General features: G+C 44.9%; 2 protein-coding genes across 22 annotated transcripts; one reads left to right on the top strand and one right to left on the bottom strand.

Annotated features, from left to right (window-relative positions):
- Positions 1-1,920: 1,920 nt before the first annotated feature.
- Positions 1,921-6,648, bottom strand: LOC112174078. 21 transcript variants are annotated; one of them, XR_002925841.2, is made up of 9 exons: positions 6,246-6,648; positions 6,071-6,115; positions 5,916-5,928; positions 5,197-5,246; positions 4,384-4,478; positions 3,654-3,737; positions 3,164-3,229; positions 2,783-3,005; positions 1,921-2,700 (listed from the first exon to the last, which is right to left on the bottom strand). XR_002925841.2 is itself a non-coding variant. In XM_040509633.1 (8 exons), the coding sequence occupies exons 1-6, from the start codon at positions 6,272-6,274 to the stop codon at positions 2,987-2,989; spliced, it is 306 nt and encodes a 101-aa protein (XP_040365567.1). In that variant the 5' UTR covers positions 6,275-6,648; the 3' UTR covers positions 1,921-2,620; positions 2,783-2,852; positions 2,967-2,986. The 21 variants fall into 21 exon arrangements, 11 of the variants coding, with proteins under 11 accessions (XP_040365567.1, XP_040365566.1, XP_040365565.1 ...); XR_002925842.2 differs by lacking the exon at positions 6,071-6,115; XR_002925837.2 differs by having other exon boundaries at positions 5,916-6,115.
- Positions 6,649-24,555: 17,907 nt separating this feature from the next.
- Positions 24,556-25,241, top strand: LOC112170587 (pathogenesis-related protein 1). The gene has a single exon (XM_024307934.2). The coding sequence runs from the start codon at positions 24,566-24,568 to the stop codon at positions 25,058-25,060; it is 495 nt and encodes a 164-aa protein (XP_024163702.1). The 5' UTR covers positions 24,556-24,565; the 3' UTR covers positions 25,061-25,241.
- The last annotated feature ends 335 nt before the right edge of the window (positions 25,242-25,576 follow it).

Here is a 25,576-nt window from a genome sequence, read left to right on the forward strand (position 1 = left end):
TCTTTTCTCACAAATAACAAGAGCTTCTAAAGAGTCCAGCTCTAACTCTAAACGAAACTACAACGAAAAACTCCATTTGCGACGAATAAGTTCCCCGCTGAAAACTGACATTTCCTCAAAGCACACAATGAAGTTCGCAAAGAACTCGGTCTCCCGCCACTACAATGAAATACAACCCTAGCTGAGTACACGCAAAATTATGCCAATAATAGATCAGTGAATTGAGCAATGGAGCATTCGATGGGTCCTGATGCAGAGAGCATCGCTAGTGGTTTGGATATGACCGATGAAGCAACGAAAAAATACTGGTGCACAGAGAAAGATGAATACGACTACAACTCGAATAATTGTACCAGTCTTGAGGAAGATTGTTACCGCTGTTGATATCACTTATACCACATACCGTCAAGCATAAGCAACGACCTCGTAGATGAGTCCCACGACATGGTTAGTTCCGCCTACAATATGCATCCGATACACCGATACCCGAGCTACCTAGCCATGATGGAGGTCGACCGGTATCTCGTCTAGAGGCCATCCTCCCATGCTCTCCAAAAGGCTTCAAGAGAAGTAAATATGTGTATTATGTCCCACATCGGAAATGTAAACTAGAATGAGACTTCCTTTAGTTATAAAGGGAAGTCTGCCCCTTCTTAGAGGAGGATGGGATCCATGATCCCCACACTTGTATACTACAAAGGCTACTTGGCCTCACTCATAGTGAAATCTCTAAGTGGATGTAGCCTTGCCTCAAGGGCAAGGTGAATCACTATACATGCTTGTGTCACTATCTCTCTCTATCATGCTTCATATACTTGGTTCCTGTATTCTCACACAGAAACATTGGCGCTAGAAGGAGGGTCCCTAAGAGTTTGGGTATGAACCTCCGACCTTGAGCAAGAGTCATGTATGGGTACCACAAGTGAGCGGGTACGCGCATGACCCCGCACCCTCTACTCCCAAGCTCCAGTCTTCTCCGGGACTCATGAGTAAGCGGGTACGTGCAGGACCTCGCACCCTCCATAGCTCATGAGTCATTTTGAAGCACACCTGCATTATATCGGCAAATCTTTGTGATTTTTGCAATTTTGAAACACTACCCAGATTGATAATGGGGACTCTTTATTTACTCCAAAGCAAGTGGCAACACAAATTCTCAATAACCTCAGATATATCATATTCTTGCTATTAAAATTCAATCTTAGACATGCGCATAACATTTAGAATATCGAAAATGTCGAGGTAGTACTTTAAAATCTTACATTCTAAACCTCAATAAACCTCAACTATATGACAAAGAGATTAGTAGTCAAAATTTCTATGAAATCACAGGGCATCAAGACTATAGCGGTTTCCTATGTTAAATGCTCATAAACTCATAAAGTAAATTTATCCGAATCCAATATTCTACTTTATCCAACTTTTTACAAAAACTATATACTGAAAACGATCATAATGCTGCTGCATCGATGAATTTGATCAATCTGGAAATTTTCTTCAATAAGAAGCATGACCCAAATTTACATCAAAAGCAGAAAAAGAAATTATAGATTAGATTGGGTTAAAAATCACCAAGTGTGAGGTCAGTTTTTAATAATTCAATTCACTTGTCATTTTTTGCCACCTTTTTTATGTGAGGTCAGTTTCACTATAGAAAAAAACCATCTATGATGTTGCCCCTGTATTCTTATTGCTTCTACTAAACTGAACCGTCACCAAGTTTTCAAAACGGTCAATGTTTATAATCTAAAACTTTGCTTGAAAAATTGAGAAAGTATAAATTTGAAGAACTCAAAACAATCTATGAACTAAACTATACATCCATAGAAACTAAGTGCCTAAAGTTTACATCAATCTGAAAAAAAAAAATATAAAAAAAAAACATTGGAAGACAATTAGTTTTACCGGAAGATAATTGAATTATTGAAATTAAGAGTACAAAGTAGATGCTATAGATCAGTAGTGAAAAATTTAAAATTGTGACAGATCAAAAGCATACCTTGAAACAAAAACAAAATTGATACATCCACGCATACCTTGCCTTATCTATTGATTTCTACTGTAACTCTATTTTGTCAAATTAATAACAAAACCAATTCTTGAAAGACAAAAACAAATACTATCATAAGGAACAAAGTTTTCAAGATCAGAAAGAATAAGAAGTTGTAAACATATGGTTACAGAGATGAAAAAATTGATCGATCTGGGTAGAAAGATAAAGGTAGATAACATGGTAAACGAAATCAACTGATTTGACGATTGAGGGCGAGGGACTTTCTTCGAATCGCGGCGGGCCGTGCGGACGGATGGAGTCTTCTTCCGAAACATAGGTCTTCTTCCTCTCTCTGGCTCTCTTTTGCTCTCTCTCTCTCTCTCTCTAGTATGCTTCTATCACACCCGAGATCTCTCTCTCTCTCTCTGGATTTGTTCTCTATCTGCAGATCTAGGGTATTGGGAGACAGAAGCGTGGAAAAAGATCGGGCAAGGGTGAATGGCCGATTGTAATTAAAAGGAAAATGAGGACAAAATCGTCTTTTCACCATCGGCTCGGCTCGATGATGAACAGTGAATCCCGCACCCTCCTTTAATATATAGTACTAGCAGATGTGTCTGCGCTTTGCTGCGGAAATCATTGTTATATGTTATTGGGATGAACATTATATAGTGAATTGTTTTTGTTGAAATTTACAGATTTAAACCCTGCAAGGTAAAATAGTTGATCATCAAATTGGAGAATTCATACTTGACAAATTTTGTTGAATGTAGTATGATTTATGATTACCTTTTATGGATAGATCGAAGATTGGAAAGAACTCTGATCCTCAAGATTGAATAGAATCCAACTCTCTCAGCTGAAAACAGAGTAGATAATGACCAGAACGAAGAAAAGAAAGCAAACGTAAATAAGGAAAATCTCAGATTTCCAAGTTATGCCTCATAACAATAGCAAATGTTTTGCTTCACACCAGTTTCTTGGATGAATTGGTCATTGATTGTAATTTGACCTGCGTAGTATAAGTCAACCATCAGTTAATGTAGGTTTTGCAGCATCTGCATTTAAAAAAAAAAAAGCTTTCAATGTATTACAATATATTTCTGTAGAACAGAAGATAGATTGACATGAGCCTTGAGGTAGTACAATAATATGTTTAAGCATATGTACCTGAGTAATATTGATAGGGTTTTCGTCTCTATCAATTGCCATGAAAACATTTTTTGCTGACCGAATCTGACAGTATGGATATGAAGTCAGTCACATATTTATCAACTTGTTCATACCAAATTCAAAATGTATCATCAATCAGAGAATCATTAATCAGATTATGTGGAATCGAATTTGTGTTTTGTTATTTAAGCATGTAGATAACATTTATGTTTTTACCTGAAAGTGCAATACCCTGATAAAGGTTTCATGTTATAATCTTGAATGTCTATATTGTTGTTCGTAAATGGTTAGATCTTAGATTTGAAAATGCAGTTGACTGAATTTATTCAACTAATTTTTGGTTGAGTAACAATATGAATACAACAAATTCACAAACATATGCAGTGCAAACTCAAAGTTGTAAATTGCCTATCTATCCGAGAAAATAAAAAGTGACTGGTGTGTCATTATATACTTCATGGTGCACAAGACACTGTTCAATATGTACCTGCCATTCTCAATCAAGAAAAAGTCTTTCCTTTGCCTGCAATGTTGGCGTATCATGTATTCCCAAGAGTGAACAACCTCGACTCTGCAAATCAGAACAGAATAATGTTCATTTCAAGTTTTTATTCCAGTAACATGAGATTTTATTCTGGTAAAGAGAATCCATAAATTTTTAACTATTGAGGGTAAAGATTCTATTGATATTGCAGTTTTGTAGTTGATTATGAAACTTATTAAGGTTGCTTCAGTAGTGAATATGACATACAAATTCAAAAAAGAATTTCTAAATGCAGAAGTGAAGAAAAAACATGTTATAAACAGTAAACACAATATCTGAAATCTGATGTCTTCATCTGGAACTCTTTACAGGCAAAATTCACACTTCATCAATACCTGTCGACATGACCATTCAAATATCTCCAATCACAATCAGCACCACATTTTGCACATTCTCATTTTGTCAATAGTTCTTATACAACTATCTGATCAAACAGACCCATCAATCAGTTTCATGAAAGATACGAATTACATGTGTCTGTTGTTTTTGTACCCGCTCAGACATTGTATTTACCATATTTGTTCAAAAATGTTATCCCTATTTATTGAAAGCACTTGAATCAACAACTTTCTATTTCGAACATGCAAGCAAACAGGAAGCTAGTATTTTAGTCAGAACATGCAAGCAAACAGCAAGCTAGTATTTTAGTCAGAAGAATAGAATAGGAACTTACTTGAAATCAGTTTTGAGAGGCCATTGCTCATCTGCTGCATATTTTGCATCAATGTGGATTGACAGGGTCGAATAAAATGCATTGACATGGCCATCCTAATTTTCCAAATGTAATTAACTAAAATTACATCAATGATATAAAACATATCTTCTTAATGCAATCATTGTCTACAAAATCCTACAACAACTACCAAAGTTGTTTAACAGGTATTATCTTCCATTCTTAAAAAATAAAAATAAAATAAAATAAAAAACACAGAAATTATTCAAAGAACCGATCCAAAGCCAAACAACATAATCTGCATTGAGCTAGTAAGCGAAGCTAAGTCAATCTTGGCATCAGTTATATGTTGTCCAGCATTGAAACTTTGGTCATGAAGAAGAAGATAAAACAGAAAATGACTGAAAATGCAAATAATCAAACTCAGTCTCCAAATATGCAGGCACTTACTGCAGATTTCATTTATTAGGTCCAAACCATGGAACATATCCTGCATAAACTCTAGAGTGTGATTTCCATTTTAGGTCTTAAATTATATAGCAGATGTTCAAGTTCACCACCGTAACTTTCCCAAATGCAAAAATAATACAACAGAAAACTATTAAATATTTTCACTTCCTTTCATTTCCAACTGGAGCTTCTTTAATGATTCAAAAAAAAAAAAAAAAAAAAAAAGGAAACAACCAACTAACATTAATTCCAGCACCCATAAATCAGAACCATCTTAGAAATGATGCAAAGCTTCAATTTTTCATGAAAAAGAGTAAAACTTAAATGGAATTACGAATTGGCTAATGCAGAAAAAGAGAATACCTCAAATTTGGTGTTCGATCTTGTGGCACTCTTGGTCAAGTTTATTCTGCCTGAAATCAAATAATAATTGAAAAGTATGACAATGCATTCAATCACATGAGCAAGAAAGTCAACAACATTCAATATCCCTAGAGTGAAATCCTAATGCAAGTTATTTATTAGCTTTTTTTGTTTTCCTTTTCTACTATGTACTGTAGCCTAGGATATATTCAAATTAGATTTTAATAGCTTATTACTATAATTGACCCTTGAGTATGACATTAAGAAGTAAACCAAAATCATAGACAAAATAATTAATAGAAGATACAAAAGTTAGGCAGAGTCTGCAAGTTTTGCTAAAGTAATATGAGCTTCTTATTCTGAACATTCAAGTTCAAAATATTAATAGGAATTTACAGCTGTGTAACTTTTAGACACCAATCCATGATATTTATAATAGGCTCTTTTTCTAATAATTTTTGTGAATGTCTAACCTATATATCCATGGATTTACTATGAATCTAATGCATACAGTATACATCTTCAATCAAAAAGGTAATTATCAAGTCAAAGGTGAAAAAAAAAAAATCTGAATCTGCCAAGCCCAAGCTAAATTCACACTGCACATTATACACTCTGAATCAAAGAATGGCCTGAATGTCACATATATAAACTGATCACACAATGAAAACATTGAAATCAAATCACAATTCTATGAAGCGAAGGAGAAATTAACTCACAAAGCTCTGAGTGCTGCAGGATGAAAATAAGCAAAGCAGTTCTCAACGTTTAGTCACAAAAGAAAACCAAGCCCCAACAACCACATGCAAATACAAATAATTAGACATTAATAACTGACACCAATGATAAATGAGACGCAGCTTAAAAAGTCAACCTTTCAACAGTGATTATCCGGTTCTTCTTCCTTCCAACACAATGACTAAACTTGCAATTCAATAAAATAAAGAAAAGTTACAGAAAGGAAAAAAACGATTACCTCATTATTCGAACAGCAGATTAAGAAGGAAGAAGAATTTTATGCATCCCAGTCAATCACTATAAACGATTACCTCTTCTCCTTTAACAATTCACACTGCATTCCAACACGATCACTGAACTTCAAATTCCCCGGAGCAACCCAAACTCAGATCCGTCTTCTTCTTCTTTCTAAATTGCCGGCTATCAACCGATGTCCTGTCCTCTACGTTCGAAACCTGTTCTCCGACAATATCTCTCCTTTCAGTGTCTCTGTATCTCTATACCTCTTCTCAAAATTCTTATTTCCTTCTCCTCCTTTCTTCTTCTCTCCCTCTGTTCCGTTTCTTTCCCCTTTCTTCTTCCTTTGTCCTCGATCCTGAATCTCTCTCTGCGAAGCAAAGAAACACACCTGCACTTCTCGACCTTTCTGGCTCTCTCATCTGTCTTGACCAGTTGACCTCTCTCTTCGTGAACAGTGAACACAGCCACACGGAAACCAACCACAGTGCCAAAAAAAACGCATTGTCAAACTGTAATTAAGGAGAAAACATAAGGGCAAAAGCGTCAGTTTACTGTTCACCTTTCAGCTTTAGATGTATATATAATAATATCAATAGTTGGAATCATGTCACCATGCAATTAGGCATGTATCTGCTGACTCTTCCATCAAAAATGAGCAGGTTCAAACGTGGAGGTAGCTAGGCAGTAAGGCCTACACATATATTAATTTTGCTTAGACTCAGCATGTGGCCAATTAACTCGGCCACACATGCATTATTTTCATCATTATTGTGCTATACTCTGCCATTTAAATGATGCATGCAATAGTCATTCAAATATGGCAGCAAACTGTACAAGCGTATTGTATTTAAATTACTTAAGTAAATCAAAGTACTAATCACTTATTTATTTTTGAGGAGTTATGCTCACTCAACCGGGCACATCCTTATATGAACAAGGTCAAGCAGACTATTGACTTACATGGAGTGTCATGTTTGGACAACTCCAACATGGTTTAGTATTCGGGTCAATCCCAATTTTCAACTTCTCCAATCAGCAAAAGATAAGTTCTCATTTATACTTTTAAATTTGAGCTAATGCAGTGGTTTACATGCTTCAAATAATGATTTTTATAATCTAAGCATGCCTACGATATTTGATAATTTCGATATCATATCTATTATGCCTATGTATTAATGTCAAAAGTTAATTTAATTGCAATCCAATTAAATTGCTATATATATACATGTGAAACTCAATAAATAAATGCAACATGCATCTCATAAATCCTCACCCCGAGCGCGGTACCCCCAAGGGGTAAGCCAATGTCATATCCTTGCATAAATCCTCTCCAATCAGGCGAAGTACCCCATTGGGTTAAGTAGGCTCATGCCCTCACATGACTCCACAGGGTCACGAGGTACAAGCCCTCATTCTACCCGGTACCACGTCACCGGGTAAAGGAAGCCTACAGGCCCTCATTCGATCCCACCGGGTCAAAGAGGCTCAAGCTAGCCCTTATGTGATCTCACTGGGTCACTATGCTAAAGCCCTTACTCTACCCCATCAGGTACCAGAGGCACTAAGCCCTCTCACTACCTAGCCTGGTACCGAAGACTGGGCCCTCCAACGGGTACTGGAGGCTGACGACTATACAATACCCCAACAGGTACTAAAGTCACTGTACACGAGGCCTATAGGCCCTCATAAATCATCTACTCGAGTGAGGTATCCCAACGGGATAACTAAAGGGTAGCTCCCTTACGTAAGTCAAGGTCCAGTCCCTTGTAGTATAATCCTTGCCCTGAGCGAGGTACACCCAACGGGTAAGCCAAGGTCTAATCCCTTGCTTTTGAAGTCATCTCACTTCCCGAGCATTCTCTACACTTGCGGGACTTATTCATACCACTTATCACAAGTGGAGGTAGTACCCGACTGAGACTATCATTGAGCTTCACACTCATACTTTTCGTGCTATGGTCTATTAATGGAAATATTGAAATTTTTCGCCTATTATTGATCACAACAATTAAATTTATTTTACATCCCATTAATAAGACCATAGGACAGAACTCACACAACCTACTACTCGCTCAATATGAGCGACCGCAATTCTTACGCACTCATACTCGGGGGACTATCATGGTCTTGCCATAGTCTCGCTAGTATGACAAAATAGTTACTTCGATATCGGAGCTTCATTCTCAGCCTCACTGGCATTGTCGAACATAATCTAAGTCTGAATTCCAGTTTTACTAACTACGTGACTTGAGGGACTTAGAAAATAATAACACTCCCGATCCAAACACATATGTATCATGTGCATACAACATTTACATATCATTATGTGTCATCGTGTTCATCACACATCTTTGCATCATATGCACTTTGTATGCTATCACAACCACATACATTTTCGACTTATGCGTCGTATGTCAACATTACATAATACGTGCATACACATAATGTGTAACATGCAACTCATATAAACATTCATGCACCTCGATGCATTTGACTCAAATGTCAGTTAGATTGGCCTAACACAATCAATATGCTTTTTGTATACTCTTATGTTATTTGTAGGTACTAACTTGATGATGAGGTCCCCGTGGCATCAACCTCCCATGGAACACTTTACAAGACCTGAAGAACCCCTTCTTGCTTATGGAGTTGAGAGACTAGTATGGGTATGGCCTTCAATAGGGTCATCACACATACTTGGCGGCATCATATTTAAACTCCCCAACCAAGAAGCGCCTCTTACTCGAGGACTTTGGGGACTTGTTGATATCACTTATACCACATACCGCCAAGCATAAGCAATGACCTCATAGATGGGTCCCACGACATGGTTAGTCCCGCCTACGACATGCATCCGGTACACCGACACGTAGACCTGGCAACAGTGCGGTCATGGGCGGGTTACAAGCGGACTTAACGGGTTGGCGGTCTTAATGGGCTCAACCCGTTATAACCCGTTATCTTAACGGGTTATAACGGGTTGAGCCCGATGGGTTTGCGGGTTACCCGTTGGAACCCGTTAAGACCGCTAAGTTTTTTTTTTTTTTTTTTTAATTTTAAAATTCTTTTCTAATCAATTACCCACTAAAACCCGTTAATACCTGTTAACAATAAATTGGCCATTGAAACCCGTTAAGACCCGCTAACATAAAAATGAATTTTTTTCTTTTCTTTTTTTTTGCATTTTTTTAAACTCTTTTTCACACCCATTATCTATTAAAACCCTTCTCAAAAATAATAAAAAAAATGTTTTTATTTTTTATTTTTTAAAAACCCTCTTCCAACCCATTACCCATTAAAACTCTTTTTCATTGTTGATTTTCATTAAATCGAACTATCAAAAGTTAATACATATTGGGCTCACAATTCAAACAAAAAAAAAAACTTTTTTTTTTTTCTCTTCTAACCGGGCTCAATGGGTTCCGTCGGACAGCCTGTTTCCGCCTGTTAACTAACGGGTTGGGAGCCCATTAACACGTTATGTTATCGGGAGGAAATAAATGGGTTTTTAATGGGTGGTTAACGGGTCATGGGCTGAATTGCCAGGCCTACTGACACCTTAGCTACCTCGCCATGATGGAGGTCGACCGGTATCTCGCCTAGAGGCCATCCGCCCATGCTCTCCAAAAGGCTTCAAGAGAAGTAAATATGTGTATAATGTCTCACATCGGAAATGTAAACTAGAAGGAGACTTCCTTTAGCTATAAAGGAAAGTTCTTCCCTTCTTAGTGAGGGATGGGATCCATGATCCCCACACTTGTATACTACAAAGGCTACTTGGCCTCACTCATAGTGAAATCTCTAAGTGGACGTAGTCTTGCCTCAAGGGCAAGGTGAACCACATACATGCTTGTTAATGCTCAAGTCCGGCGGTAGCCGATTCCTTGCTTAACTCGAGTCCGGTGGGCGGACCGCTACTCCTAGGATTAGGTGATTCCTGTTAGCTGCAACACGATAGACAGGGCGTCAGAGGGAGACCGCGTTGGGCGGTCTTCACTTCTCCGATGCCTAAGTCAGTCACTGTATATGCGCAGCATAACAATAAATGAGTAGTAATTGCGTATTTAATGAGGAGAGAGGAGAGAACCTTTTATAGGTGAGGAAGAGGTTGATCTTCTTCTTGTTTCCGATGTGGGACTGATGTGCTTCAATTCCCAGCGTCAGGAGCTTCTGATGCTATCACGCGCCGCGTCAGCGGTGATCTGGGGGCGATCCGGGGCTCAAGCGGTAGCCCGCCTGGCCGTGACTTTGCAGGTCATCCCCTTGGTGAGAGTCGGTACCTCTGGCGGTACAATGAGCGTGGCTCATTATAGCTAATTATGCTCGTTCTAGCACATGTAGGTACAAGTCCCCCAAGTCCCAAGTCAAGGAGGGCAATCTTGGTTGGGGAGTTGATCGGCGGTGTGAAGCGTTACTTCCGCTAGACTTGCAACAGCATAATTAGCGTCAGTGCGTTGTCAACCATGGATTTACTGAGCAAAGGCTTTATACCCTTTCGGGTGGGCCCCTGCCAGGCCCTCCAGGGAGTCCCCCACTCCCTAGCCAAGACGGACCTCCGGATGGTCGGCAAATTGTTTGTTGAGGGGAAGCTGCGCGGAGCAGAAAGTGTTGGGTAGCGAGCCCAATCTTAGTACCCAAGTGGCGGTGGTCAACGTACTTGATCAGGGTCGTCGTAGACTGTTGACAAGTCCCCGTGTCCCGTAGGGACGATCCGACCGTAATGTCGCGTGGCGGTCGTTGTCAGAATGCCGCCGCTGGCGGATACCCCCCGCTGGATGTAGCAGGAAACAGCGTCAGGTAGACGTGTTCGGCGGTGGTTATTGAGCGGAACTGCCCTCAGCAACACACGGGGTTTGCAAGATGGAGAGGGCTCTACCGGCAGTGCCATGTATAGCCGAGGATGCCCTTGTCAAGTGGAAGTCTAGCGGGAATTCGCTCAGCGGACTTCGATACTTGGAAGATGACAAGTGAGAAGTTCCGCTAGCGGGGTTTCGCTCAGCGGACTTCGATACTTGGAAGATGACAAGTGGGGAAGTTCCGCTAGCGGGGTTTCGCTCAGCGGACTTCGATACTTGGAAGATGTCAAGTGAGAAGTTCCGCTAGTGAAGTTTCGCTCAGCGGACTTCGGGGTTTCGCTCAGCGGACTTCGATACTTGGAAGATGTCAAGTGAGAAGTTCCGCTAGCAGGGTTTCGCTCAGCGGACTTCGATACTTGGAAGATGACAGGTGAGAAGTTCCGCTAGCGGGGTTTCGCTCAGCGGACTTCGATACTTGGAGCCTTTCGCCCAAAAGTTGTGGCTTCTGTCGGACGCTTCGCCTGATGGTGGTGGACACGTGGCAAACCCCTAAAGGGTTAGCGTGCGGAGGCGCGCCTCCTTCGCCGAGCCGTCTCCTCGCCATTAATGTCGAGTAATGATGGATTTCGTAACCGAGGCGACGCCTCGGTTAATTCGGAGAGTAACTGCAGCTGTGGGACACGCGTACGGCTGGCAGTCGATGTCGTTTTTTAAACGGACGGCGTGGGATTGTTTGATGTTGACATAAAAGGGGGGGAAGGTCACATATTTGGCACTGCTCTAAACTTCGATCTGTGCCCTCGTCATCTTCAAGTGTTCTGTGTCTGAGATCGGAGAAGAAAGGTGAGGCGATATCGGCGAGTTCTCGTGCGTGGAAGAACAGATGATCTCCGGCTGCGAAGAGTAGTGTGCACACTGCTGTCAGAGGCTCCACTGTCAAGGTTGGTAATCTAGCCTTTTTCCTGTTTGATTGGGTGTCTGCCTCGTTGGATTTCTGGGTTTTTCTGTGATATGTTCTTTGTCAACGTACTGTGAGGGTGTGAGTGGGTTTGGGGAAGGGTGGTTGTGATTGACAATTGGGGTTGTTAGGGCTTTTCTAGATGGTCGAATCTGGGTTTTAGTCGGTTTGTTCTTGTTTTGGCATTTTCTGGGTTGAGTGTTGTTGATGTTCTTGGGCACTAACTGATATAGGGATAGGTTAGATCCTGTGTGAGCTAGCTGATTTGGGTTTTAGGGTTTTGGGATGGCCGACGTCATAGAGATCTCGAGCAGTGAGGATTCAGGATCTGAAGTGTCATTCAGCGCGGCGGATAGAAATTTTATTGACTCGTTGCGTCCGTCTGCCCGTGCAGGAACCTCACTGCCAGAACCGCTAGAAGTTGAGCCGCTACAGACCATTCCGTGGGACGTAGATATGGGTCGTGCGTCGCGTCCGGAGAGTTCTAGGACGGGGGAGGCTGCCGCTGCGCATACTTTGCATGAAGAGCGGCTAGAAAGTAATAGTGCCGCCAGCGGTTCCGCTGGCGGGGGAGGTGGAACGGGGGAGAATACCGAGTCGGCGTGGGTGTTCGAGGACGGCACCCCCGTTGACGAGGCGGGAGGTAGGATGACAGCGGTTGCCGTCAACCGGCTGAAGAGGGTGTTCCGGTTGCCCAGCGCGGTGAAGCTGCGTCCGCCGACGGTAGAGGAGAAAGCTTCGATTCTGCCAGTAGGCCATGCTGCGGTGCACGAGGCTATATTCCTCGAGGGAGTGACCCTCCCGCTAGTGCCCAACCTTCAGATTCTGCTGTGCGAGTTCGACATCGCCTTTGGGCAAGTGTGCCCCAACATGTGGCGGTTACTGCTGTCGCTGAACTCGTTGTGGCGGTTGTCTGGTTGCGAAGGACCGACTGTGGCGGAGGTGTTGCATTTCTATGAACTGGTGTACGTGAAGCGCCAGGGTTGTAGAGGGCAAGTAAACCTCAGCCGTTGGCAAGGAGCGCCCAAGCTGATCGAAAACCTGCGGGACTCAATGTCGTACTGGCGGGGCTCATTTTGCATTGCCACAGCGGGATGGGAGTACCAAGCGGGGGCTAACGAGGGGGTGCCGTCGTTTAGAATTAAGTCAGAATTTCGGTCCATCCGAGGTTGTTTGTTGTTTCCGCTGAACACGACTGGCGTGGTTTCTATTTTTTTTTTTTTTTTTGTGTACTCTACTGATGATGACCTGTTTGTGCAGCGGGGTTGCGGTACAACTTAACTCGTGAGGAAGAGTGCCGGGTAGCACGCATCAGAGGTTGCTGGCGGAATCGCAACTTGCTGGACTTCCGTCTCCTTAGCGGGTGGACTTATTGGTAGCTCAACAATTGACGCGCGCCGTTGGTAAGTAATCTTAGCTGTATCGTACCTTTGGTGAGGTTGTCCCATGCTAACTGGCCTGCCACTAATTTTTGCAGAGACTCCGCTGGGAAACAAGGCTAACCGTGACGCCTTTGCAAAAGCCATGGACCGCGCTGAAATCGACAACTTCCTTGAAGCCATGTATGCTTCCGGGATGGAGGCACAAAAGATGGTGGTGGACCCAGAGACACTGGCACTGAGCCAGTCAGAGGTTCCTGTGGTGCTGCCAATGCCACACCACTCCCATCTTGGTGGTAATGGGCTGCCCACCGTTCAGGCGGGGACCGGCGGGGCGAGTGAAGCAGCGTCGAGGAAAGAGAGGGCGCCGGCCCGTCGGCGCTGCATGGCGAAGAAAGCGGTGCGCCCCACCGAGGGTGTTACCATAGCGGGGTTGGCGCCGCTGGCGGGGGGTTCGAGGTCTGCTGTTGCTGGGAGCACGCGGGTGCTCTAGCGAAAACGCCGCCAGCCGGACTCCGGTGGGGAAGAGGAGGAAGTGGAGGTAATGGGGGCCCGAGAGCAGCCCAAGAAGTCGAGGCAGGCTCCGCCCGGGGCTGTTGAGGACATGGCGAAAGAGGTGGGTGCGAGCGGCCTGGACTCATTTGCTGCCTACGCCGAGTTCCTCAACCACGGTGAGCGGGACTTCCTGTATCACCTCTGCGAGCGGCTGTGATTCGGCGGCCTGGAGGGAATTGTTCGGTCGACCGCCGTCAGCGAATCGCCCTTCAGCACAGCCTTTGGGCACGTTGCCGTTGGGCTTCACGAGATGTTCCAGGCGGCGTCCAAGCAGCCCCTGGTTGAGCGGGAGCTGAGGGAGGAAGTGGCGGGCCTCCAGAGGGTGACGTCGAGCGACGTCTGACAAAGGCCGATTGCTATGCGGCGGATGCCAGGGGCAAGCTAAACGTTGCCATTGAGCGGCACCTGGATCAGAATGAGCGGTACGCCAAGCTGGAGCAGGATATGTCTCTGGTGCAGGACCGGGTGACCGCGAAGGAGAAGAAAATTGAGATCCTTCAGCGGGAGTCTGCCGCTAAACAAGAGGAAATCAAGAGGCTGGAGGGTGAAGTCGCTCGCTTGGAGGCTGAGGGAAGCCGTGCTGCAGCTGCCGCTGTTGAATCGTATAAGCAGTCGGCGGAGCACAAGAAGGCGCTGAATGACGCAACCAAGGCCGGTGCCCTGGCCAATGTGGAGATGTTGCGGCAGAAGGGCGCCATTGACTGGGCGAAAGCGGTAATGCCGGTCGTGCAGCCAAGTAAGGAAGCGCCGCCGACAACAAGTACCGCTCCCACTGCCGCACCTGGTCCCAGAGTCCTCTCGGGTAGCGGGGAGAATGGCGAGCCTCCAGAAGGTGACTCCCAGCGGATGCCTACGCAGTCCGAGGCGTCCCGCGCTGGGTTCTTGGCGGCCCACACCCGGGCGGATGGCACAATAGAGACTCCCAGTCCCACAGCCCGAGGGTCTGACCAGACGAGCCGCTCCCATCCTCCGCAGGCCGCCGGTGGAACTGCTGAAGGTAGCGGGGCCGACCCGACCAACCCTGCCGACCCCGCCAACCCCTAAATAGGAGTAGGAAAGTTTTTTTTTTTTTGTAGCCGCTGAGGCATAAATGATGTAATTCTGTTTGAGATAAACGAAATTTGTTGGCACCCAAATTCCTAGTGTTTCTTTTTGTTTGTGATAATGTGTGTGCTGCTAGAGGTCTTGATACTTGCTTTTGGTCATGAATGGAACATTAAAGGAATTAAAATTGGTCCAAGTGCACAATGTAGCCGACGTAGTCCGCTGACTGGCGTTGCCAGTTGCCCTCAGTGCTAGACTTGGTAACAATGGTTTGAATAATTCCTCGTTTCATTGATAGCTGTCTGAACAGCGTTTACAAAAGCGAGGTCGTACCCGTTGGGTAGCTTCCCTTAGCTAAATGTTGAACAAAAATTTAGCTAAGTCAAGATGCTCTTGGGTAGCGGTATGACTATTTGTAGTAATACCGAAGGTGTTCGGTATTCCAAGGGTGGGTCGTTGTGACGCCATCCTTGTCCATTAAGTAGAAGGTGCCCAGGCTAATGACCTCTACAATTTTTTATGGACCTTCCCAAGTTGGGCGGAGTTTCGTTGGCGGGGGTATAACTTCTTTCATTACCCAGTCCCCCAGTTGGAGGTTGCGGGCTTTAACCCTGGCGTTTTAGAAACGTGATACCCGCCGCTTATTCTGGAGATTGCGCAAATGGGCTGCGTCTCGCTTTTCTTCTAGTAAATCTCTGTCGAGGTTAACGCGTCGCTGTTGGTCTCGGGGCAGTAGCCTTCGACCCTAGCGGTTGGCTGGATTACCTCGATAGGCAGGACAGCCTCGGCCCCAAACATCATACAAAAGGGGGTTTCACCTGTGGCGGAGGTTGGGTTTGTTCTGATGGCCCACAGAACCTCCGGGAGCTTCTCCGCCCACAAACCCTTTGCCTCATCGAGCCGCTTCTGCAACAGTTTCTTGATTATCTTGTTTGCCGCCTCGCCCTGGCCGTTGGTTTGGGGATGGGCGACCGATGCAAAACGCATCTTGGTGCCCAGATTGGCGGTGAAAGAGATGAGTTCCTTATTGTTGAACTGTGTGCCGTTGTCTGTGATGATTGCATGCGGGACACCATAGCGGCAGTAGATGTTCTTCCAGAGGAAGTGGATTACCTTGGCGGTAGTTATTGCCGTCAGTGGCTCTGCCTCTATCCACTTGCTGCTGTAGTCAATGGCGACAATGATGTATTTGAATTGACCTTTGGCGGTTTGGAATTTTCCCATCAAGTCCAGGCCCCATGTTGAGTGAATCCAGGGGCTGACGATAACCGACAGAGGTCCCGCCGGAGCGTGTGGAAAATCAGCAAATTGTTGGCATTTGTGACAGGATCTTGATATCCGCCGGGCGTCATCACAAAGCGTAGGCCAGAAGTAGCCTTGTCGCATTGTGCGATTAGCCAAGGATCTGGCGCCTGAGTGATTTCTGCATTCCCCGTCATGTATTGTTGCCAGCACGACCTTTCCCTCTTCTGGGGTTAGACAACGAAGGTTGGGGTGAGTGAATCCCTGGCGGTAAAGTTTGCCGCTCTGCATGTTGTAACGGGTTGCTCTCCGCTGGAGCTGTCGCGCCTTGATCTTGTCCTCTGGAAATGTCCCGTTGCGCTTGTATTGGATAATCTCGTCCATCCAACTAGGATTGGCCTCAATGCTAAAGATCTCCGCCAGGGTTTTGGTGATACTTGGCCTGTCCAGAGACTCTACCCTTGTGTCTGCTGGGCTCTGGTGTGGTTGGGCGGTTGCCAGTCTTGCCAGTGAATCAGCCCTGGCGTTCTTTTCCCTGGGGATTTGTGTGATGGTGTGGAGCTTGAATTTCTTGAGCAGCGTTTTGGTGTACCCTAAGTATGCCGCTAACTACTGATCCTTGGCCTGAAAGCTGTCGTTGACCTGGTTAACGACCAACTGAGAGTCGCTGAAGATGTTGACACTGTCGGCTCCTGAATCAATGGCGAGGAGTAGGCCGGCAATGAGTGCCTCATATTCCATCATGTTGTTAGAAGCTTTGAAGTTGAATTTCAACGCATACTTGACGCTAAGCCCCCCTGGTCCTGTCAAGATAATTCCGGCGCTGCTGGCCTTGGCGGAAGCGGAACCATCGACATGTAGGTTCCAGTCTGATTGTTGGGGTGCCGGCTCCACGGCCATAGCAATTTCCGTTCCGAGCGGTATATTGATCTTGGTTTCGGGCTGACGCTCGGTGAGCTCAGCAATGAAGTCTGCCACCGCTTGGCCCTTCATGGCGGTTCGTGGTTTGTAATCAATGTCAAACTCGCTGAGCTCAATGGCCCACTTGCTGAGGTGCCCTAAATGTTCAGGGTTCTGCATAACTTGTCTCAGCGGTTGATTGGTTAGCACATGTATTGTATGGGCTTGGAAGTACTGGCGGAGGCGTCTGGCGGCAACGATGAGTGCGAGAGCAAGCTGCTCCAATGGAGGATACCGTGCTTCTGCTCCATTCATGCCCCTTCCGGCATAGAAAACTGGGAGCTCGTCCTGGCCTTCCCGCCGGACGATGGCGCAGCTAACCGCTAACTGAGATACCGCTAGGTAGATGTACAATGTTTCTCCTTGGACAGGAATGGAGAGGAGCGGAACTGCCGCCAGGTATTCCTTCAGGCCTTGGAACGCCGCCTGGCACTCTGGGTTCCAGTCGATGACCTTCTTTTGGGTTGTTTTGAGGACTTTGAAAAATGGGGCACACCTGTCGGTCAGTCTGGAGATGAATCGAGACAGGGCGGTTAGCTTGCCCTGGAGGCACTGGACGTGCACCTTCCATTCTGGGTCCTTCAGGTTGAGGATGGCCTGTACCTTGTCAGGGTTGGCCTCGATGCCCCGTTCACTGACAATATATCCCAGAAATTTGCTGGCGATGACGCCAAAGAAACATTTCTCCGGGTTGAGGCGCATGTCATAGGCCAAGAGGATGGTTATTATGATTTTCAGATTTGCCACATGTCCGCTGGCCTTTATACTTTTGACCAACATGTCGTCGACGTAGACCTCGATTATCTTGCCCAGATGTTCCGTGAACATGGCGTTCATCAGCCGCTGATAAGTTGCCCTTGCGTTCTTCAAACCGAAAGGCATCACATTGTAACAATACAGGCCTTTGTCGGTGGTGAAGGTGGTGCATTCTTGGTCGTCGGGATGCATCCTGATCTGGTTATAACCGGAAAAAGCATCCATCATGCTGAGAAGCTCGTGTCCAGCGGTTGCGTCGACGAGTTGATCGATGCGAGGTAACGGGAAGCTATCTTTCAGGCATGCCTTGTTAAGGTTTTTGAAGTCGACGCACATCCTCCACTTACCGCTAGGCTTTTTGACCATAACCAGGTTGGAAATCCACTGGGGATAGATGACCTAGCAGATGAACCCAATGCCTTGGAGCTTGGCAACCTCCTCTCTGATAGCGCGGTACTTTTCTTCGTCGAAGGCTCTACGTTTCTGTTTGATAGGGTAGAAGGATGGTTTGATGCTCAACTTGTGTGAGATGATTTCAGGGGAGATACCTGGCATGTCTGCATATGACCAGGCAAAGACTGTAGCGTTGTCACGTAGGAACTGGGTGAGCTCCGCCGCCAGCTCTGGGTCCAATTGAGCACCTATGCGGACCGTCCCCTCAGGGTGCTCGTCCGAGATGCTGACAACCCTCAGTGATGTTTCTGGGTTGACCGGCTCCTTCCTTACGTACTTCTTTTCATCCTCCCTGGGGTCCTCAAAATGTTTGGTGGCGGTGCCTGACTGCCTACCGCTAGGATCTCGTGGCGGCGGGCTGATTGTGCTATGGTAGTAGAATAACACTCGCGTGCCAATTGTTGACTTCCCTTGACACATCCCGTGCCATTGGGTGTGGGGAATTTCATGAGCAGCATGTACCCGGCGATGATGCACTTGAGTTTGTTGAGCGCTGGCCGACCAATGATGGCGTTGTATGAACTCACACAATCGACAACTATGAACTCCGTATGTATTTCAGCCATACATGGACTAGTGCCCATAACGAGCCACATATAGTCAGAACCCAGCGGTTGCGTGACGTCACCGGAGAAGCTGAGCAGTGGTTTATGGTCTTGGAGCAATTTTCTGTTCCTCTTAAGGTTGTTGTAACAACCGCCGAATATAACGTTGACAGCGGAACCGCTATCAACCAGGATTCTTCGCACTGACATTTTGCTCAGAATAGCGTCAATCAAGAAAGGATCGTCGTGGGGCAGATGTACTCCGCTTTCCTCCTCCTCTGAGAAGGTAATGGGTTCCCAACCAGACCTTGGGAGTTTGGCGGATCTTTTGTAGCGGATGTTGCAGACTTCCTTTGGGTGATTAGCTCGCGCATACCGCTTTCTAGCTCTGTGAGACATGCTGGTGATTGGAGCACCTCCGTCGATTGTGTTGATCCGGCCCATGGGCTCAATATCGGCGATCACAGGTAGCGGTTGGCGTACCTTGAACTGCTCAAGCTTGCCGTCCCGGTACAAGGTCTCAATGGCCGTTTTGAGGGCGTTGCAGTTGTTGGTATTGTGACCGCTGTCCTCGTGGTATTTGCACCACCTGCCGGTGTTCCTTGGTTTTCCTGTTTTTGGGTATTTTCCCGGGGGCGGTGGTGGGATCTGATCCTTGCATTGATTGTATATTTCTTCATGTGAAGCCGTGAGGACTGTAAATACTGCATACCGCTGGGAAGACTCCGCATGTTTGTTACGGTTGTCCCCATGGGATGGGCGGTTTCCCTTGTAGTGCTGATCCTTTTGCCGCTTGTTTTGGTACTGACCCTGCTGCCACTCCCTCTTCTTGTCAGTTGGCGGTGTGGAGGTTTTATTAGCCGTCCCTTGCTGACTGGAGGAGGGTTGTGTCGATTTTGCCAATGCCGCTGGTGGCGGTGGGGCCTCCCCATATGTGATGAATTCTGCTTGGGCATGAATGACCGCCTCACTCATGAGGTGGTCGTATACCGCATTTGGATGATTGTAGTTGAGGTGATAGAGAAATGGCCCTTTGAGGAGTCACTGCTTAAAAGCCGCCGAAGCCATTGTTTTATCGAGATCACGGCACTGAGATGCTGTTGCTCGCCACCTTGTGACAAATGCCTTCAGTGTCTCCTCCGCACCCTGCTTGACGTTGAACAGTTGGCTTGTGTTGTGATGCCCGGCGGACAGTAGGATGAACCGAGAAAGGAAAGCATGCGATAATGCCTGAAATGAGTCAATGGATCCCGGCGGGCACTCGAAGAACCAATTCATTGCCTCATTGTCCAGCGTTTCACTGAACAAGTGGCACAGGGTGGCGTCATCGAATCCCTTGTTGTTGGTGACTTTCTTGAAGGTGTCCATATGGACGAAGGGATCAGTCTTACCGCTGTAATGTGACATTTTAGGGGTCTTTGCATACGCCGGTCTGACGGCCAGCAAAATTGCAGCGGTAAATGGTCCTGGCCTGGCTGCGAAAAGTGGGTTTGAAGCTGGTACCGGGGTGCCTGATTCCGCCCGGATTAACCTTTGTTCCAGCTGCTGCATCCTTTCCAGTATTTGAGCGGTTGCGTCGCCGGCGGGGTCCAGGCGGGTACTCCGCTGAACTGATCCTCGCCTGGGAGCGGGCGGGTTTCCCTCTGTTCTCGCCCTAGGTTTCGAGCGGTGGGTGTGCAGTGATGACTCCGCCTCCTGTTCCAACATTAGCTGGGGTGCAGGGGCTGGTCCCATTCCCGCTAGCTCTGGCGGGTGCAGCGGGACTTGCATGTGTACAACCGGTGCTGGTACCAATGCTCCCGTGCCGGGTCGGCTATGCCTGGTGCTTCATGACTGCTCACTTCGTGCCGGGTTGGCGGTTGCCTCCAGCGTTTCTTTAGCTCATCGAAGCGGGACACAAGCGTGGCCACCTGCTTCTGGGCTTCGGCCTTTTCCTTGCGCTCTTGTTCACATTCTCTGTTCGCTTTGTGAAGATCCGCCAGTGCCAGCTCGTACAGGGAGGCGAGGTCTTGGCCTGGCGGGCGGCTGCTACCTGGGTTCGTCTCGTCGCTGGGGTTGACCAGGGTGGTGAATAACGCACGGTTGACGCCTAGCGCTGGGTTGGTGGGTTGGGGAATGGCGGACTGATCTGCCTGCTCTTCAGCGTTTCCCCCGCTGTCGTTAGTCATGGTGATTGTGGCGGGATGACCTCTTTGTTCAAGGGTTCCCACAGACGGCGCCAATGTTAATGCTCAAGTCCAGCGGTAGCCGATTCCTTGCTTAACGCGGGTCCGGTGGGCGGACCGCTACTCCTAGGATTAGGTGATTCCTGTTAGCTGCAACACGATAGACAGGGCGTCAGAGGGAGACTGCGTTGGGCGGTCTTCACTTCTACGATGCCTAAGTCAGTCACTGTATATGCGCAGCATAACAATAAATAAGTAGTAATTGCGTATTTAATGAGGAGAGAGGAGAGAACCTTTTATAGGTGAGGAAGAGGTTGATCTTCTTCTTGTTTTCGATGTGGGACTGATGTGCTTCGATTCCCAGCGTCAGGAGCTTCTGATGCTATCTTGACGCGGCGCGTGGCGGCGAGTCAGCGGTGATCTAGGGGCAATCCGGGGCTCGAGCGGTAGCCTGCCTGGCCGTGACTTCGCAGGTCATCCCCTTGGTGAGAGTCGGTACCTCTGGCGGTACAATGAGCGTGGCTCATTATAGCTAATTATGCTCGTTCTAGCACATGTAGGTACAATGCTTGTGTGACTATCTCTCTCTCTATCATGCTTCATATGCTTGGTTCCCATATTCTCACACAGAAACAACCGCCAATACACTTAGATAGTTTGGAGGACAACAACCCAACCTGGTTGTGTGATGGCCAAGTGTAAAAATGGCGACATGTTTGTAACATGCAACTATGATCCTTCAGCGTCCTTACTAAAGATACAATATATACAATAATATTAAGAGACGTTAGTAATTGTCTAACTAAATGTATATAAGAGGTGAGAGATGTTGGCCTAATGTTGGCATCGATGAATGAATATTCATTATCTAACTCTCCCAAGAATTTTTTGCCTCTTAGTTTTTTAATTGAATTTGGAATGTTTTTAATTTTTTTTGAAGTTTTTCTTATGTGAGAGTTTTCGCATGAGATGTAAGGATGAAGATATATCTTCAAGGGAATAAATTGTGTTATACTTTTGAGATGATTTTTCATTTTTATTTTCTTTTATTGAAACTTGAAAGTTGAAAGTATCAGGGTTAAGATATAACAGCACGGTGAACAAAAAGAAATTAATCAAAGGCATTTTTTTCCTGATATACCCTATCAGGTTTGTACAAAATTTGAATTAGATTGATGATTTAGAGGTTCAAGTACATCGTGAACCCTTTTTAATTTTTGATTCTCTTACTAACTAGTTAAAAATAGTTTACACATTACTTAAGAAAAAAATTAAAATAAAAATGATACAGAGAGTTTTATTTAATATTGGATAGAGTACAAATTATGGAACCAAACACTACTTTCTACATGGAGTTTATTCAATTCAAACTTTTAGAAATTGTATTTGAGTTTTAATAATTCATGACTTTATTAATTCCATGGCTGTATAAATCTTATATGGACTCTAACGAATTGATCTATCATTATTTTTTTTAGTGGAAGGAAGTCAGTCATTTTTATGGAAAAAGCAATTTTTCACAGTGACCCACCCCAACGGGGCAGTCAGATAGAGACACCGCTAAACGTAATACCACTCCACCTATTAAGTGAAGCTCGGGGGGGGGGCTAACAACAAAATTTTTCTGAAGAATTCATCAGCAGACTCGCTGACAACCTCAGACCAATAATCCCTGCAGCTCCTCATGGGCATTGATCCCAATAAAAATAAAAAGGTAGATGCCGAACTGAGAGACTTCCAGGATCCCAGGATTTTATAGATAAACCACCTGGATCCCAAATCCGGATCCAAGAGTTGGTAAATCCAAGGTCTTTTGCTAAAATCCACCCAATAAGACTTGGGCCAAATTCCAAATTATAAACTTGAGCCGAAGCCCAACTAGGTCATCTTCCTGCAATTAGTCTAACGCCTCACTCGATCATTGCATAGCCGATACATGAAACAAGCACCCTTCTGCCACCCCGCGAACTATGCCTTCCTCGGTGATCGCCAACCGTCTTGAAGGTGCTGACGGTAACTCTTAAGCAATTTTCATCAAACGCAGGCCCATAAACAAGTAATAAAGGTGTTGGAATCGGATGATCCAGCCCGATATTCAGCCTACTAACCTGGCTCGAACGATCTATAACGTCCCCACTATGCATCTTCATCGTTGGCTCATATAAGCAACGCCACTAGTCCATCTGCAAGAATATTGTGATACCACCATCAGAACCCAGCCTAACTGCTGCTCTGCTGGAGCCTCAATTTCCAAAAGACAACAAGGTCCTAAGTCGAGATCTAACCTCCATGACGTCATCAGGAGCCCTAGATCGCAAATCTTCCAGTCACCAGCAGCCACCAATCCAAATGGGCAGTGAACCAAAGACAACCTCTAGCCCCAATTCGAGCCAATCTAAGGAGGAGATAAAGCCACTACCTCAAAACGGGACAAGGATCTCGACTTATTGGAGAAAAAAGGATAAAAGGGAGATATGGCCTAGACCGCACTCGACAGCTGCGACACTAGGAAAAGGCCGGAAGTTTGCTCCATCATAGATGGAGGAAGCTGCATAAACGCCTACCCATGGGCGGCGTTCACTCAAACCCTAGCAGAGAGAGAGTTTCTAACATATTGAATTATTTTCAATATAATTTACAATTGATTAATATATTTTTTCATATTTCAATAAGTTCTCATGATGGTTATCACAGTCTTTTTTGTTTTTGTTTTTTTTTTCTTACTATATATCTTTTAATTAAAAATGGATACATACATGGATCCAAAGATAAATGCTATAATAGTGCCAAAGAATACTATAAAATCTTTCATTATTTATGTTGTCTAATGATATATGGATAATAAAAGAAAAACAGTCACAATATTTTTGAAAATGGGGTACCAATCAATTAACATAACGAAAATGTAACAACGCAAACATGACCCACTCATGCGAGCCAAGTCAAAATCGAGCCATGCAATGTACGTAACCTTAGAGCTAACGAAATTTTAATACCATAAAATAAGCACCAAAACTAGAGTAACCATGACAATGTTAGGGTTATAGACAATGGCCCGTCCTAACTTATTTGAAAGCACCTGACCTTCCTAAGTAGAAGAGGCACTCCTAGGGCCAATACTAATTAAATGAGCCCAAAGTGCCAAGTTATTGGGCCAAACCAATAACCTAACAAGATACCTCAGTTCACTACCCCAATAATACTACCTCTAGGCCCAAAGCGTAATTCAAAGCAACAACCTTAGTAGCAAAGCAGGCCGAAGGCCAAATTCCACATAAAACTATTACTATATTACTAATGACAGAAAACTATTAACTTAAGGGGAGAAAAATTTGAATAATGTAGTCGTCCAGCTTAAACTCATAAAATGTACAACCGATTCTATTCTAAGTAAAACTAGCTTGTATGGCATGGGCGCATTCCTCGCAAAATATGGCGAGAAACCATTAATTTCTAACGATCTCTGTCCCACCGAGTCTTATGAATCTACACTATATATATTCTTCTGGTCTAACAGTTATTCTCATATGCTTCCAAAATGGGGTTCAACAAACAAAACTTAATAGCCGTATGCTCCACAACTTTGATCCTAATTACTTATGTCCCTCTAGCAAGTACCGTCGAAGATGATAGTGGCTTCCTCAAAGCACACAATGAGATTCGCAAAGAGCACGGTCTCCCGCCACTGCATTGGAATAAAACCATAGCTCAGTATGCGAAAAATTATGCCAATAAAAGATCTGTGGACTGCGCAATGGAGCATTCGGAGGGTCCTTATGCTGAGAACATTGCGAGTGGTTTGGGTATGACTGGTGAAGCAGCAACAAAATACTGGTGCACTGAGAAAGCTGAATACGACTACAACACAAATAAATGTACCGGTCCTGAGGAAGACGGTTGCCGCCACTACACTCAGGTAGTTACGAGGGCAACAACCCAACTTGGTTGTGCAAGGGCCAAGTGCAAAAATGGCGATATGTTTGTAACCTGCAACTATGATCCTTTTACAGATTGGGACCAGCGTCCTTACTAAACATACTATATATGCAATAATGGTCTATGAGTTTTGCTCCAACAAGGGATCAAAACGGTTATTAAAAATTGTCTACCTAAATGTATGTAAAGAGTCTGATCTTGGCCTTGATGAATCTGTACTCATCATTTAAACTCACCTTGGCACTGAGTTTTTTAATGCAAGTTTTAATTTTGTAAAATTTTTGAAGTTTTTCTTATGTGAGATTTTATGCATGGTTTGTAAGGATGAAGTTATATCCTCAATGGAATAAATTGTGTTATATTTTTGAGATGATTTTTTCTTTTTTCTTTTATTGAAAGTTGAAAGTATCAGGGGTAGGATATAGAGTCCTGATAAACAAAACGAAATGAATCAAATGAATTTTTTTTCCCTAATGTATGGGGTTTGTACGAAAATAGAATTAGATTGTTGATTGTGCAAGTTCGAGTAGATCGTGAACACTTTTTAATTTTGGATTATCATACTAATTGCATTGGTGCGAGTTCTTCTGGTGCACGGATTTTTGATAATGGG

Source organism: Rosa chinensis, chromosome 6 (genome assembly GCF_002994745.2).
Source record: "Rosa chinensis cultivar Old Blush chromosome 6, RchiOBHm-V2, whole genome shotgun sequence".
Lineage (NCBI taxonomy): Eukaryota > Viridiplantae > Streptophyta > Magnoliopsida > Rosales > Rosaceae > Rosa > Rosa chinensis.

Bases quoted from the DNA above. Each gene is read 5' to 3' on its own strand.
- LOC112170587 (XM_024307934.2), top strand. From the start codon at position 24,566: ATGGGGTTCAACAAACAAAACTTAATAGCCGTATGCTCCACAACTTTG.
- LOC112174078 (XM_040509628.1), bottom strand. From the start codon at position 6,274: ATGCAGTGTGAATTGTTAAAGGAGAAGAG. The intron at 3,230-3,653 runs GTACATATTGAA...CCATACTGTCAG, and splicing joins TTCTTGATTGAGAATGGCAG to ATTCGGTCAGCAAAAAATGT. The intron at 3,052-3,163 runs GTACATATGCTT...TTTTAAATGCAG, and splicing joins ACCCTATCAATATTACTCAG to ATGCTGCAAAACCTACATTA.